Below are 15553 nucleotides of genomic sequence, written 5' to 3'. Positions count from 1 at the left end.
GAAGACTATCCTCGACGAATCCGATGATCTCGCGTCCTTAAACACACCCCGTTATAGTTTTCTTCTGTGGCATCATCGGGACAGGAAATTCATTCTCTCTCGCCATCTCATCGACGAAAAGAGTAACACCTTACGACCAGGGAACATTACGCGTCCGACTTAGATTTTGTGAGCACGTTCATCTATCATCCCGTCGACCGCGGATTCGTTATTGAAGCTAAGATCATTGCCATTAGTTGCTCGAGTATCTATTTACCACGGTTGCTTGTCCAGTTCTATGATAATCGTATTTGCATTAGTCGAAGACTTCTCTATTGCATAGCGTCACGTGTAATCCAAACGAAGATTCGTTTCACGCACCTAACCGTGATTCTAATGTAAACTCGACATATATAGTTTTTATTATTTATTGAAATTACAATCAATTCTCGCGTTGAGAATTTTCAGTAGTTTTTCTGGCGTGGGGCAGTAACATGGCTAATTATTTATAATAAGTTATTATTTATTATAGATAAGTATAATTTGTACGTAAGTATTGTACATAAGTAGATGTTACTTAATTGAAATAACTAGTTGAATCTATCGTTTAGGTCTAACGGGTAGTGTCTCTTCAGCCTGCGGATCTGGTCCGTCGTGTCAAGTAGTCCAGTGATTAGGGGGTTTCGGTGTTTGTTGACTCTTTTGCTATATCTGTCGCTATATTTTGCTATTTCCTCTTTGACTGTGGGTATCTTGAGGTCGCGGTGTATTGTTTCGTTGGTGACATACCAAGGTGCATCAATTAGGGATCTTAGCGTTTTCGATTGGAAACGTTGAAGTATTTCAATGTTGGAGTTACATGCTGTTCCCCATAGTTGGATAGTTGGATTAGTTTCTTCATTTTATCTGATTATGTTTTTTCCAAGTTAGCCTCCTGTCCTGGGTCATGCCCAGGTATCTGACTGAGTCCTTGCTAGGAACTATTATGTTTTTAATGGTAACCTGGGGGCAGGTTTGTTTTCGGAGCGTGAAGGTTACATGAGAGGAAACCACTTTTCCATGGAGTCAAGACATCGCTGGAGAGTGGATGAGGCAATTACCGGGTCTGCGTGGGTAGCTAATAGCACTGTGTCGTCCGCAAATGTTGCTATTGTTATCTCGTTTGATATAAGTAAGTCGGCAGTGGACATGGAGAACAGTAGGTGTCCGAGGACACTACCTTGGGGTATGCCAGATTCTATTGGGAATGTTGTGGAAGTGGCGTCTAAGCATTTAACCATGAATTGTCTATTGGTTAGGTGGGATTTTAGGATGGTGTAGTAGGGGTGTGGTAGGATCTTTTTATGTTTGTATAGTAGCCCTTCGTGCTATACTTTGTCGAATGCCTGTTGGATGTCTGGGAATACCGCTGAGCAATATTTTTTCTTTTCAAGGGTTTGGCTGATCATGCGGGTTATGCGATTGATTTGCTCTACTGCTGAATGTTGTTTCCGGAAGCCGAATTAGTGATCTGGGAGTGTTTTCAAGTCCTCTAGGAGTGGAAGGAGTCGATTCGTGAGCATCTGCTCGAATAGTTTAGACAGGGTACGTAAAAGACTGATTGGGCGATAGGTGCTAGTTACATAGATCGGTTTTCCGGGTTTAGGGATGAGGGTAATCAGTGAGATTTTCCAGGCCTTAGGAAAGTGTTCAAGGCGAAGGATAGCGTTAAAAATCAATGTGATGAGTGGTAGTAAATATATACATAGTAAATATAGCACTAATCAATTTCTCTTTCTTGGACAACTTGCAAATAGCCTAATTATTTTACGATTTTGTTATTCTCATATTTACCTATCTCGGACAGGAAAGTACATATGAACTTTTCTGTATAAATAATGTTTCAGCATCTTTAATATATATACGGCTTCCAGTCTTTTAGTATTGCGACAGTATTACGTGTTTTATGATAGTAATTCTAAATTATGAGAAGGGAAAAGCGTAAATAAAAACGTAATATTAATGATACAAAATTAGATAATAGATAACGTTCGAAATCTTAAACTGCTGCCTTGTAAACGTCTTCATCCGTAAGGAATCAGAAATGAAATAACAAATAAAAATAGATAAATGAATGAGTTGAAAAGCTGCACTGATTGATTTCATGAATGGGAAAGTACGTAAAAGTGGTGATGTCAACCGCGTTTGTTGATGTGTTCGTTATTCACCTAAAAGTTCACTATTATTTATGTCGTTCTTCTTGCAGAAAATGAGCCTTTTACTGCAAAAATGTTCGCAGTCAAGAAGTTGATTATTAGTTAATGAATGATAAAATAAAAATTCTGTAGGGAATCGAGTGGGCCATTCTTAGCTTCTCTGTTATCCAACGAAAAATTAACGAGTATATCCTGACACCATTCGCGCTCAAAACAGAATAGAAATTACTGTTCCAAGTCGCGGTGTTGAACCAAATAGGCAAGAATTGAATTACATCATATTTGCATTAATCGGCTCACATGAACTTACGAAGGTAATATTATTATTATATAAGAATATTATTTACGAACCGGATCATATATTAGCTTCTTGAATCGCTGTTCTATCATTTGGTTACGTTTCGGCCGGATCAATATAAAAATAGCAGCGATGTGTGAACACGTGCGTATCAGTTTTTCCAGAAGGCCTTTGCCCACGAATCCTGTCGCCCCTGTCATAAGAATTCCAGTTCCGGCATAGAAACCCTCGATGGAATTCACATTACGTAATTTTTCATTTATCTCGTTTTCGTTAAGCTTTGTATTCATTGTACTAAAATCACAGGGCTTCCCCTCTTTCAACCCAAATATCTGCAAATGAATATGAAAAAATAAATCGGAAAATTAATAAATAAAGAATATTGTACAATTTTATATCTTAAATTTCTATATATGTGTTATGTTAAGAAAAACAAAAAATCTCAGGATAATCCGTACCAGAGGGAAAACGATTCAACGATGATGGTTTATTTCGCGAACTGAGCAAGTGTGTAATTTTATCACAATGCAGTTTATTTGCTAACTACACCATTATATGTGTAATCATTAACATTTGACTTCTGTTTTCATTAAATATCGATACTATAACAATGTTCCTACTACTATGCTACTATAAAAATTAACATAAAAATATTTGATTTAAAAGATTTTTCAAATGCTAATGCGTACAAAACGCTATGTAAAAGGAGGAAAAGAGTACAAAAATTCTTGTATAAGAAATATTTCATCCCTATTATCATTCAAATAGCTTGGAATGCTTTAAACGAATATTGTAATATAACTTCCAAGTCGTTTCCTGCAAATTAATATACAGGCTCAATTAATAAAATTTACCACTTTGAAATAATTCACTTTCTGTTGATTTATTCAGAAAATATTTTAAATACTATTTATTGCATTCGAACAAACTGATCAAAAGTATATATTCTGATCTTTTTATGAACTAACTTTTCTGAAATATCAATGTGACAATGAGTTTTATAAATGATACCGCATATTTTTCTAGTGCTCTGTTGTATCCGCCAAAAACACGAATTCAACGACCTATAACGATTGAAAAACGGGGAATCTTTCATCGATGTTATGCGATATGTAAACGTGTGTGAGTGGGGGTGTGCATTATTAGCGGTATGTGTTCCAAATCTTCAGTGGCATATATGAAATAGCAAGTAAGTGAAGATAGAGCATGTAAAATTTAGAAGCAGTAGAATTTCGAGCGTAAATCAGCAAGTTAAAGGCAATTATGCGTTTTTCCATTAATATACGTGGCAACACTATAATTTTAACAGGTTATGGACCCAGAATTCAACTGTAGACGGTACGTGTGAATTTTTGGAAAGAATAAAGGAAGTTAAGGAAGGAAAGATAGCTGTATTTGGATATCAAGAAGTCGAAGAGCTTTCATAGATTTCAAGATTCTAATTACGAATCGTGGAAGTTGCAAATCAAAAATTTGTAACCGTATGTTTTCGGAAAATATAAGATAAATAGCAGATAATAAGAGATTAGGATGAAGAAGATTAGGGGACAAAACAGCAATGGAAACCTTAAAATTGAAATTAATAGAATAAATGGCAAGGTAAAACGAACGATGAATCAGGAAACTCGTAAAGACACTACATTCTTCGTGAAAGATAAAACATGTCGTAACGAAGAATTTCATTGGCGAGAGAGCCCTATTTTACGTGACCTCAATGTAACTCGATTCCAAACGACTTGTTGGAAATGCAACAAGCCAAGACTACGATTGTATAAACAAGTCTCTGCGAAAGTATACGAAACATAAGTATTCTCTGATTGCGTTGATTTTCAGCTATATTGTGAAGCTGTATATTTTGTACAGCATTTCTCCCTACATAGTTCGCTGTTGAGTGCCGAAGCGTGCAGACGTGTGTCTAGTGCTCAGTGAAGTTCGTAAAACAACACGTGTCGCCCAACCGTCGAAAGTGAACACATCCAAGTGTTTCCTACCCTTTAGGGAGAAGAAAATCCCACGCTCCTAACCCCAACCCGAATACTAGCCTCATAGCCTCACGACTAGTTATTCATTTTGAATTAACTAGCTCGATGATGGCCCAGGAATCACGACCAGGCTCTCAAGAGCACATTCATAACTACCCCGCGCTGCCTCCTCCGTGGCAGAAGTGCAGCAGAACCCTCCGCACCAACGACGCTAATATTACAAAGAAACGGAAAATAGAAACATCAAAACCAAACACGATCGACACCCGGAACGAACAATCAACGATACAAATAAACACCCACAACAGGTTCGCCGTATTGCAATACACTAACGACGCCATGGAAATCGCAGACCCGTCGCCAAACCAACAATCACAGAGAATCCCCCCGCCCCCACCAATATTTGTGGACGACGTCATCGACATACAGACAATGATCAAGTCCTTGGAGAGAGATATCTCCAAGGAGGACTACAACCTAAAGATAAATAACAATAAAGTAAAAATTCTGCCGACAACCCCTGACGCATACAGAAAAATCGACAAACTACTCAAGACTTTGAACGCGAACTTTCATACCTACCAGCTCAAACAAGAAAGACCTTTTCGAATGGTTCTACGCAACATCCACCACTCAGCAGACATAGATAAACTCAAATTGGAACTCTTAAAACTCGGCCACGAAGTCATCAACGTTAGTAATATAAGGTATAGAGTCTCGAAAGACACGTCATCCTTATTTTTTATAGACATAAAGCAAAAGCCTAACAATAAGGAAATTTACAACATCGGTCGCCTAATGAACAGTAAACTTCGAACCACCGCTTGTCAAAAAAGAGATAGTTCAATGCAAAAGGTGCCAAAGGCACGACCACACGCAAAATACTGCAACCACACATTCCGCTGCGTTGAATGTGCAGGTACACACCCCACTGACCAATGCAGTAAACCACCGGAAACCCCAGCGAAATGCATCCACTGTCAAGGTGATCATCCTGCCAACAACAAAGGCTGTTCAGCCTACAAAACCCTGTACATAAACAGGTACCCTAAACTCAGAGCAAAAGAGGTAACCAACCTAACACCCAGCCCGCCGAAATTCACGACTACCCCAATCCCCTCAACCAACCAAACACCCAGTCCTACCAAATTCATCTCCACCTCAACCTCCTATGCCCAAGCAGTACAAGGCATCCAAAATAACCCGAACAGCCAAAGGAATCCTCCCCAAAACAGTCTCCCCAACCCACCTAAAACAGACAACTCTTCAAGGCTTGAAAAGCTAATAGAGAAACAATCAAAGCAAATAAATCACTTGCTATCGCTACTAACACTCATCGTGGAAAAATTAGCACGCCCCGACTCAAAATAAAACCAAGGCGCATAGCACTCTGGAACGCCAACTGTCTAGCGCAACACAAACTTGAACTAGAACTCTTCCTAAAACACCAGCAAATCGACGTAATGCTCGTATCGGAAACCCACTTCACCGACAAAAACTATCTGAAAATAAATGGTTACAAATTCTACCATACCCAACATCCCAGCGGAAAGGCCCACGGAGGCACCGGAATCATAATCAAAACAAGTATTAAGCACTACGAACTTCCATCATTCCAGAAAGACTACCTCCAAGCAACAAACGTAGCAATAGAAGACTGTCATGGCACAATCACCACTTCAGCAGTATACTGCCCTCCCAGACACTCCATCGCCAAAGAAGGCTTTGATAACTTCCTGGACACCCTGGGCAATAGATTCATAGCTGGAGGAGACTATAACGCCAAGCACACCCAATGGGGCAGCAGACTGGTTACAGTAAGAGGCAAAAACCTCTTAAACAGCATAATAACAAACAACCTCAACTACCTCACCACATACGAACCCACATACTGACCCACTGATATTAACAAAATACCCGACCTTCTCGACTTCTTCGTAACTAAAAATATCTCATCAAGACACGTCCAAATCAACTCCTCGGCTGATCTCTCCTCCGATCATTCCCCCGTGATAGCAACAGTCAGTTCAACAATTATCGAGAATACACCTAATGTCTCCATTCACAACCAACACACCAACTGGCAGTTCTTTAGAGAAGTCCTTACTCACTCAACTTCAGCCCTAACCTCACTAAAAACTAAGGAAGAAATTGAAGCAGCCACGGAATATTTAAACACGAGCATAATAAACGCCATCCGCCTCTTCACACCGACAAAGACATCTATCAGGAAACATGAATATCCTGATTGCATATTAAAAAAATAGCAGACAAACGTAGACTAGGAAGAGCATGGCAGACCCATAGAACACCGGATGACAAACGCAAACTAAACAACGCAACTAGAGATCTAACCAAAACCATAAAAAATTACAAAAATGACTGTTTTCATAAATATCTGGCCAGTTTGTCCCCCACAGCTGACTCCATCCACTCACTATGGAAGGCCTCCAGGAAACTCACGCGCCCCCCACAAATAATCCCTCCAATCCGCCGTCCGCAAGCTGGATGGGCGCGTAGCCCTATAGAAAAAGCCAACCAGTTTGCTAAATACTTGTCTAAAGTATTCAAACCCCATTCCTCCAAAGCTGCCGCGGACGTTACTGAATACCTGCACACCCCCTTCCAAATGTCCCCTCCTATCAAACCCTTCACTTCTGCAGAGACTATAGAAACAATCAGTCGCCTAAATCCCAAGAAAGCAGCAGGGCACGACCTAATAGGCAGTAAAGTAATCAAGGAAATTCCCATAAAAGGGATTGACTCATCACATCGATCTTTAACGCTATCCTTCGCCTTGAATACTTTCCTAAGGCCTGGAAAATCTCACTGATTACCCTCATCTCTAAACCCGGAAAACTGATATATGAAACTAGCACCTATCGCCCAATCAGTCTTTTACCTATCCTGTCTAAACTATTCAAGAAGATGCTCACGAATCGACTCCTTCCACTCCTAGAGGACTTGAAAACACTCCCAGATCACCAATTCGGCTTCCGGAAACAACATTCAGCAGTAGAGCAAATCAATCACATAACCCGCATGATCAGTCAAACCCTTGAAAAGAAAAAATATTGCTCAGCGGTATTCCCAGACATCCAACAGGCATTCGACAAAGTATAGCACGAAGGGCTACTATACAAACATAAAAAGATCCTATCACATCCCTACTATTCCATCCTAAAATCCCACCTAACCAATAGACAATTCATGGTTAAATGCTTAGACGCCACTTCCAGAACATTCCCAATAGAATCTGGCATACCCCAAGGTAGTGTCCTCGGACTCCTACTGTTCTCCATGTACACTGCCGACTTACTTATATCAAACGAGATAACAATAGCAACATTTGCGGACGACACAGTGCTATTAGCTACCCACGCAGACCCGGCAATTGCCTCATCCACTCTCCAGCGATGTCTCGACTCCATGGAAAAGTGGTTCCATAAATGGGGCTTCAAAATTAACGAAAAAAATCCTCACATCTAACCTTCACGCTCCGAAGACAAACCTGCCCCCAGGTCACCATTAACAACACAATAATTCCTAGCAAGGACTCAATCAGATTCCCGGGCATGACCCTGGACAGGAGGCTAACTTGGAAAAAACATATTTCAGATAAAACGAAGCAAATAAAGGACAAACTAAAAAAATTCTATTGGCACACGGGCCGACGCTCCAAACTAAACATACAGAATAAAATTACCCTCTACAAGACCGTAATAAAACCTGTCTGGACCTACGGAATCCAACTATGGGGAACAGCAAGAAACTCCAACATTTATTTTTCTTTTTGCAAATTTTATTATTTATTTATTTGAATTTTCAATTTGTCCAGTAGGACATCTGGTAGAATATTATAGCGGTATACTAATATAATATGTTGGTGGCTACCCTCAGCGGGGTACCATCATCGTATTTGTCAGGTTATGTCCTTGTGAGATCTGTTGGGTGTTTTCTTCTTAATCTTCTTTTTATGCTTGATGTGTTGACCATTTCCGCTGCCAGCCGGTTTGGGTGCGTTGCTATTCTTTCTCCGTACCTTCTTGCGCTTCCGTTATTTTCCTCCTTGACCTTTGGTATTCCCAGGTCTTTCCGAATGTCCTCGTTCCTGACGTACCATGGCGCGTTTACTATTGTTCTGAGTACTTTCGATTGCGTTGCGTCTATTTTGGTTACTGCTGCTGTTCCCCATAGTGCTATTCCGTACGTCCAGATTGGTTTTATGACCATTTTATATATTTTTAGTTTGTTCCCCATGCTTAGTTTGGATTTTCGACTTGTTAGCCAGTACATTTGTCTCCTTGCCATCTGTATTTTGTCTATTGTTGCTTTAATATGCTGCTTCCATGTGAGTCGTGAATCTAAGTGGAGTCCTAGGTATTTGACTTGCCTTGTTTGTATTATGCGTGTGCCGTTTAGTACAATGTTTGGTGGTTTCTGTTTTCGCAGTGTGAATGTAATGTGTTTGCATTTTTCGGGGTTTGCTTTGATTTGTTTTGCTTGAAGTCACTTTTCTATTTTTGTGATATGTTCTTGTAGTAATGTAACTGCTGTTGCAGAGTTAGTGTGCCTGACTAATACAGCTGTGTCATCCGGGAATGTCAGTATTTTGCTGTTGTTAGTTGTTGGTATGTTGGCCGTGTATAATGTGTGTAAAGTTGGTCCTAGGACGCTTCCTTGCGGAACTCCTGCCTTGATTTCTTTAGCTTCCGAGTGTGTGTTTTTGATTTTTACTATGAAGCTCCTGCTGCTTAGATATGATTTGATTAGTTGGTATATCTGCCCCGGGAACTGTTTCCTGATTGATTGTAGTAGGCTTTCGTGGTTTATTTTGTCAAATGCTTTCTCTATGTCCATAAAGAGAGCTGTACAGTATTGCTTTGTTTCCAGCGCCTGTAGGATTTCATTGACGAGTCTGTGCGTTTGTTCTATTGTGAAATGTTTGTTTCTGAATCCGAATTGGTGATCCGGTATTAAATGGTTCTTCTCTATTATTGGTTTTATCCGGTCGTAGATTATTTTCTCTAATATCTTAGAGAACACCGGAAGTAGTGAGATTGGTCGGTAGGACTTGGTTTCGTGTGGGTCTTTGCCTGGTTTGGGTATCATTATGATTTGTGCCAGTTTCCAAGTTTTTGGAAAGTATTGTATTCTTAGTATTGCGTTAACTATTATTGTGATTTGTCTTATCGCTTTTGGCGGAAGGTTTTTCAAGATTTTGCCGTTAATTAGGTCGATTCTTGGTGCTTTATTATTTTTTGTTCTCTCAATTATGTTTCTGATTTCTTGTGCTGTTGCTTTGGGTATGGTGTAGTGATTGTCAGTTGGTGTACTAGTGGTTAGCGCATCCTCGTCCGTATGACTATTGTGGTTGCTGTTGTTGATGTTATGTGGGGTGAATGTGTTGCATAGGTGGTTGGAAAATTGTTCAGCTTGCTCTTCGTTGCTTATTGCCCATGTGTTATCTGCTCTTCTGATTGCTGGTACCATTTTTATTGTCTTCTTTATTTTTTTTGTGGCTTTCCATAGGGAGTAGTTGTAGTTCTCGTGTGCAGATAGTGACTCGATGAACTTTGTAAACTCGTTGTTGTGCTCTTTTATTTTGTTTTTTATTTGTTTTGCGAGTTTGTTTAGGTGTTTTTTGTTTTCTTTTGTTCTGTGTTTTTGCCATTTTGCTTTCGCTTTTCTTTTTTCTCTAATTTTTTCGAGAATGTCTAGTGGAATTTGTTAGGGAAGTGATACATTTACACTGTACATGAGAGTGTGTGTGTAAGGGTTAGAGGGCGTCAAGGTCTTAGTGGAGACAAAAGACTGTTGCCAGATGTTAGAAGAATCTAGGATAGTCGGTTGGCGACAAGCGTGCGTGCAAGACGTTCTTCAGAGTGTAATATAGATGTATAGCTGTTGTGTGTGAAATATAGTCAATTATTTGTATTCCCAAATCCTCGAATTTCCTTAACAGAATTGTTTTTGTTTGTTTGTTGGTTGTTTCAGGTATAGTGGTTGCCCTTGCTGCTTCTTGGATAGTTTCTGTGAATGTTGTTAGTGCTTGATCGATGTGTTCAGGTGTTTTCAGTGGGATGTTCCAGCTGATTTTGCTCTCTATTACTTCTTTGAATATTTGCCATTTGGTGGTTTTATTGCATAGCATCTCTGTGCTGCTGTAAAGTATTGGTTTGTTTCTGTATGTAATTATTATGGTCGGAGGTAAGCTCGAGGCTGGGTGCTATGTTTAGTTTATTTGCGTTTAGTCCCTTTGTAACTGCAAAATCTAGCAGGTCAGGTATTTTCCTCAGGTCTGTCGGCCAGTATGTCGGTCTTTCTGTGGATAATATATTGAGGTTATTTTTCCTAATGTATTTTTCCAAGGTTCTGCCTCGAGGTGTGGTGATTCTTGATCCCCATAGTGTGTGCTTTGAGTTATAGTCTCCAGCTGCAATATACCTGTCACCTAAGTGTCGAAAGTACTCTTCCCACATTTGCGATGTAATTTTGTGTCGCGGCGGTACGTATGCTGCTGGCAACTGCAGTTGGTTGCTGCTAGTCTGTACAGTAACGGTGGTTGCTTGTATATGTTCCTTACTGACCTGGCTGTGTAGGTGATGTTTAATGTCGTTTTTTATTGCTACTGCCGTCCCTCCGTGTGCTTTTCCTGAGGGATGCTTGGTATCATATATGGTGTAGTACGGTATTTTTATATAGCTTTTTATTGTGAGGTGTGTTTCTGAAACGAGTAGTATATCGATGTTATTGCTATACAGGAATGTTTTAGTTTCTAGGGCCCTTTGTCGTAGGCCGTTAGAGTTCCATGCTGCTATATTAAGCGTGTCTGTTTTTATTTTTTGCTCATCACGTTAGTAAGTAATTGTAACATGACTGTTATCTGCTGTGTTTGCTGTCTGAGTTCGTTTTGTTCGCTTATTATTTTTGTGAGTATTTCGATGTTTTTTATGGAATGTTTTATTAACTCTTTGATTTCTGTAGCGCCGTTGCTGTGGTTATTCTGTTCGTGATTATCTAAGGGTGACGACCGGTTGACTGCTTGCGCGTAGCTTCGGTTTCTAACGGTGTTGGTATTAGTGTGATTATTGTTCATTACATGCTGTGCATTTGGTGTTGACATAGATTCTGTGTTGTCCTGTTGCGTGTGGAAATTGTTGTGTGTCCTGTTACGAAGCGGCGGAAAAAGTTTACCTTGTAGTTGTTTTCTTGCTAAACAGCATTTGTAACTAGCTGGGTGATCTCTATCGCAATTGTAACATTTTACATCATTTATTTTTCCCGTCTATGGGCAGTTCGCTGTTAGGTGCTTTCCTGCGCATTTGACACACGCGGGATTCCTGTTGCAGTAATTTTTAGTGTGTCCATATTGTTGACACCTCATGCATTGTGGTATGTCTTCTTTGTGCCTGGGTGGCTCGACTGTGATTAATGTGTTTAAATTTTTTTTAATATCGAAACTTTCCTTGTTGTTATTTTTAGGTTCTAATTCTATTAAGAATAGCGGTAGTGGTTGCTTCGTATCGTACCTTGTAATATTGTTTATATATCTTGTTTGGTGGCCAATATTTGCTAATTCGTCACATAGTTTTTTTGTGTTAATTTTTGGATGCAGTCCTCTTATAACTACTTTGTAGCTCCTTCCCGTTTTGAGTTGGTAGGTGTGGTATATAGCATTTTTTCCCCTTAATTCTTTTATAACTTTCCTATAATTTTCTAGTGTGTTTGTTTGGATTTTTACCTGTTCTAATTTTGTTTGTTTTATTGTGTAGTTATCCTTTCCAACAATATTGTTAAGTTGATCAATAAGCGGGTCTATTATTTGCGCCTCAACAAATATTGGTGGAGGTTTTGTAATGTGTGTTGATTGAGTTGTGGTATTGCTTGTTGGGTCGTCGTCTAATTCTTCTCTTAGCGAGCTGATGGAGTTTCTTAGCGGTAATTCTTGCAGCCATCGCTGCTTTTCCGTATCTAGATTATCTGTTATCTGTCTTTTTTCGTTATAGCTGGCTACCTTCCAGCTTTCGTTCTGTTGAGTTGTTACTTTGTTGATTTCCATGTCAACTTCTATTGTGGCTGAGCAGTCCTGTCCTTGGTCTGTTGGTTGACTTGTTTTTGATGTATCTGTTGTTTTGTATATGTAGTATTGATCTTGTTTGTTTATAATTTTTATTGGTGAAATATTTTCCATGGTAGGTTTGCTAGTCTTCTTAATAGAAGACACGGGTTTCCACCATTTAGCTATGGGCGTAGCCGTTCTTAACTTTCTCTTCCCCACTTGCCGCATTTTCTCTGAAGCACTGTTTTACACGCCCGTTTAGCTCGGCTGCTCGGGCAAAACTATAACTCCAATATTGAAATACTTCAACGTTTCCAATCGAAAACGCTAAGATCCCTAATTGATGCACCTTGGTATGTTACCAACGAAACAATACACCGCGACATCAAGATACCCACTGTCGAAGAGGAAATGGCAAAATATAGCGACAGATATAGCAAAAGAATCAACAAACACCGAAACCCCCTAATCACTGGACTACTTGACACGACGGACCAGATCCGCAGGCTGAAGAGACACTATCCGTTACACCTAAACGATAGATTCAACTAGTTATTTAAATTAAGTAACATCTACTTATGTACAATACTAACGTAAAAATTATACTTATCTATAATAAGTAATAACTTACTATAAATAATTAGCCATGGTACTGCGCCATGCCAGAAAAATTACTGAAAATTTTTACGCGAGAATTGATTGTAATCTTAATAAATATTAAAAAAAGAAAAGAAATTCCGCATATTCATGGATTGTCACATGACAATTATCCCATGATAGTTTTTAGTATAAACTTGGAGTTAGTCAGTTTTTCAGTTCAGAGGCAGTCAGTTTTCTTGAAGTTGAATAAGAAATAAAGAAGTGATTTAAGAGTTAATACCAAATTTAGAAGAACAGTAATCTCTATCGAAGCCAAGTTGTTGTTTTTATTCCAGTCTTTGAGTAACGTGAAGAAGTAAAATCGAGCTTTTATTGACCATCAACGATTCATATAGTCAGTCTTCCAACAACTATACTAACTTAGAATGATATTCCAGGATTGCGATCGGCTATACATAAAAGCGGAAATACGTAATTACGATAATAAAGAATTTAGAAAATACATCCTGAACCTCAATACCACCGAAATATCACATTACTCCTTATGGAAAACGATCAAAAAAGAACAAGACCAATACAAGCTGCAAGGCCAATCAAAACTCCAACAGGAACATGGGAAAGATCACACGAAGAACAAACGAAGGGTTATGGCTGATAACCTCCAAGAAGTCTTCACTAATAAAAGTCCTTTCACTATTGTCAATTCTATCAACAATAGTTGAGAGGGAAATATACACAAAAATCAGTAGTATTGTCAACAGCAAGGGACTCAACCGCAAAGTCATGAATTTGGATTCCGAAGATAGCACAACACTATTGAACAAACCTATCGCATGATCGAACAAATACTACGAGCACCAGATGAAAAGAAATATTGCACTCCACTCTTTGTTGATGTTGAGTGACATCAACGGTGCTAGACATCAGAAACTACTAGAAAAAATACAACTCCTTTTGTCCACCTCACTGTATGTACTAATACACAAACAACAGATATTTCTATGTGAAAATCTAAGGCACCATCTCTGACATTCGCGTAATTGAAGCAGCTGTGTCAGAAGGAAACGTTACTTGTCCGTTTATTATACATAATCTATACAAACTCACACCCACCCACAAAAATACTCAAACGTTAACGAATAAAATTGGCAGTAAATAAAGTCAAAGTAAAAGTCAAAGTAAAGTCAAAATAAATGTTGGAAAATATTTGGAAGGTACCTCTGCAAACAGGCAGTCTGAAATTAAATCGTAACACAGCACTACAAACAAATTCAACAAAATGTCGTCATTCTTCACTTCGCTTTGACAACAAACTCACTTTGCATCAATATATTAAGCAAAAAATAAAACACCAAACAAGTTACAAATCGACAAACTAGCTCAAATGCTGAGAATCCAAGCTCCACAGAAATAACAAAATGCTCATCTATGAAAGTATAATGAAATCAATTTAGACCTATGGTATTTAACTCTAGGAAATGGCAGCCAAATCGCACGTGCAAAAGATGGTAGGTGAACGAGCCAAATACTACGTGAGATAATAGATTCACCCTGCTACGTCAGAAACGATGACATACGCAAAGAATTACACGTCTGCTCTGGACAGCAAGAAATCATACTATCCACAAAAGTATTGAGTATTGAGAAATGTTTAAAATAATACTTTGGTTTTTTAAATGAAACTATGCACAGTATTTCTTTTACACAAGTATATGTATTCTTCGGAACATCTCACATTAAAAAGTGTGAAGGTACAGTATTGAAAAAATCAACAGCTTCCGACTTCTGCCAAATGAATTCTACCACATGTGAACTGCGGACCGGCCCTGCTAGCTGAACCGGCGGGCACATAAATGTTCTTTCTAACATTTCAGAATCGTAACCATTTAAAACCCAACAATATACAATCACTCACATTAATGATCAGGACCATGGTGTGTGAGATATTTTATTAAATTACTATATGTATTTCTTTATAATAATGCAAGAATACTTCTCCTGAGACAGCCCGTTTCATGCCTGTTCGTATCGGTCCCAAGTGGCAATGTTTAACAAGTGGCACTTACCGCGCGAAAAAGACCCTTCCGTGCTTCTTATTCCAGCAGCGTAAGCAAATAATCGAACTAGTTCAAGATACTCGCGTTGACAGTTCGTTCTGTATATATAGAAATGCCAAACTCGCGTGGTTTCACTTTGACGTCCGTCCACGTTGATGATTGCACGAAGAATATCCAAATACAGTAAATCGCAAGAATATTTGTATCTCGCGAACTGCAATAATTGAACGATTGATAATTATTTACATTGCAAATTTCCAGATTCTTTTTGTAAGGAACGTATGTTGGAATTATACAGCTTTCAAACTTATATAATATTGATACACTCCACGTGTACCTATTCCAACCGTGGCCGGTCAAATGACCGGTCTTTAAAGCAA

At 38.9% G+C, this 15553-nt stretch overlaps 1 protein-coding gene across 1 annotated transcript in view; it reads right to left on the bottom strand.

Moving 5' to 3' along the window:
* Positions 1 to 15314, bottom strand: part of LOC143303328 (putative fatty acyl-CoA reductase CG5065) — a 37627-nt gene extending 22313 nt beyond the window's left edge. Inside the window, exons 1-2 of the mRNA XM_076622634.1 lie at positions 15183 to 15314; positions 2526 to 2804 (exon numbers count right to left, since the gene is read on the bottom strand). Coding sequence (XP_076478749.1) covers positions 2526 to 2762 — 237 coding nt within the window. The 5' untranslated portion in view covers positions 2763 to 2804; positions 15183 to 15314. The remainder of the gene's footprint in view (positions 1 to 2525; positions 2805 to 15182) is intronic.
* Positions 15315 to 15553: the final 239 nt, after the last annotated feature.

Source organism: Bombus vancouverensis, chromosome 11, assembly GCF_051014615.1.
Source record: "Bombus vancouverensis nearcticus chromosome 11, iyBomVanc1_principal, whole genome shotgun sequence".
NCBI lineage: Eukaryota > Metazoa > Arthropoda > Insecta > Hymenoptera > Apidae > Bombus > Bombus vancouverensis.
This window is presented reverse-complemented; position numbering and strand designations above follow the sequence as displayed.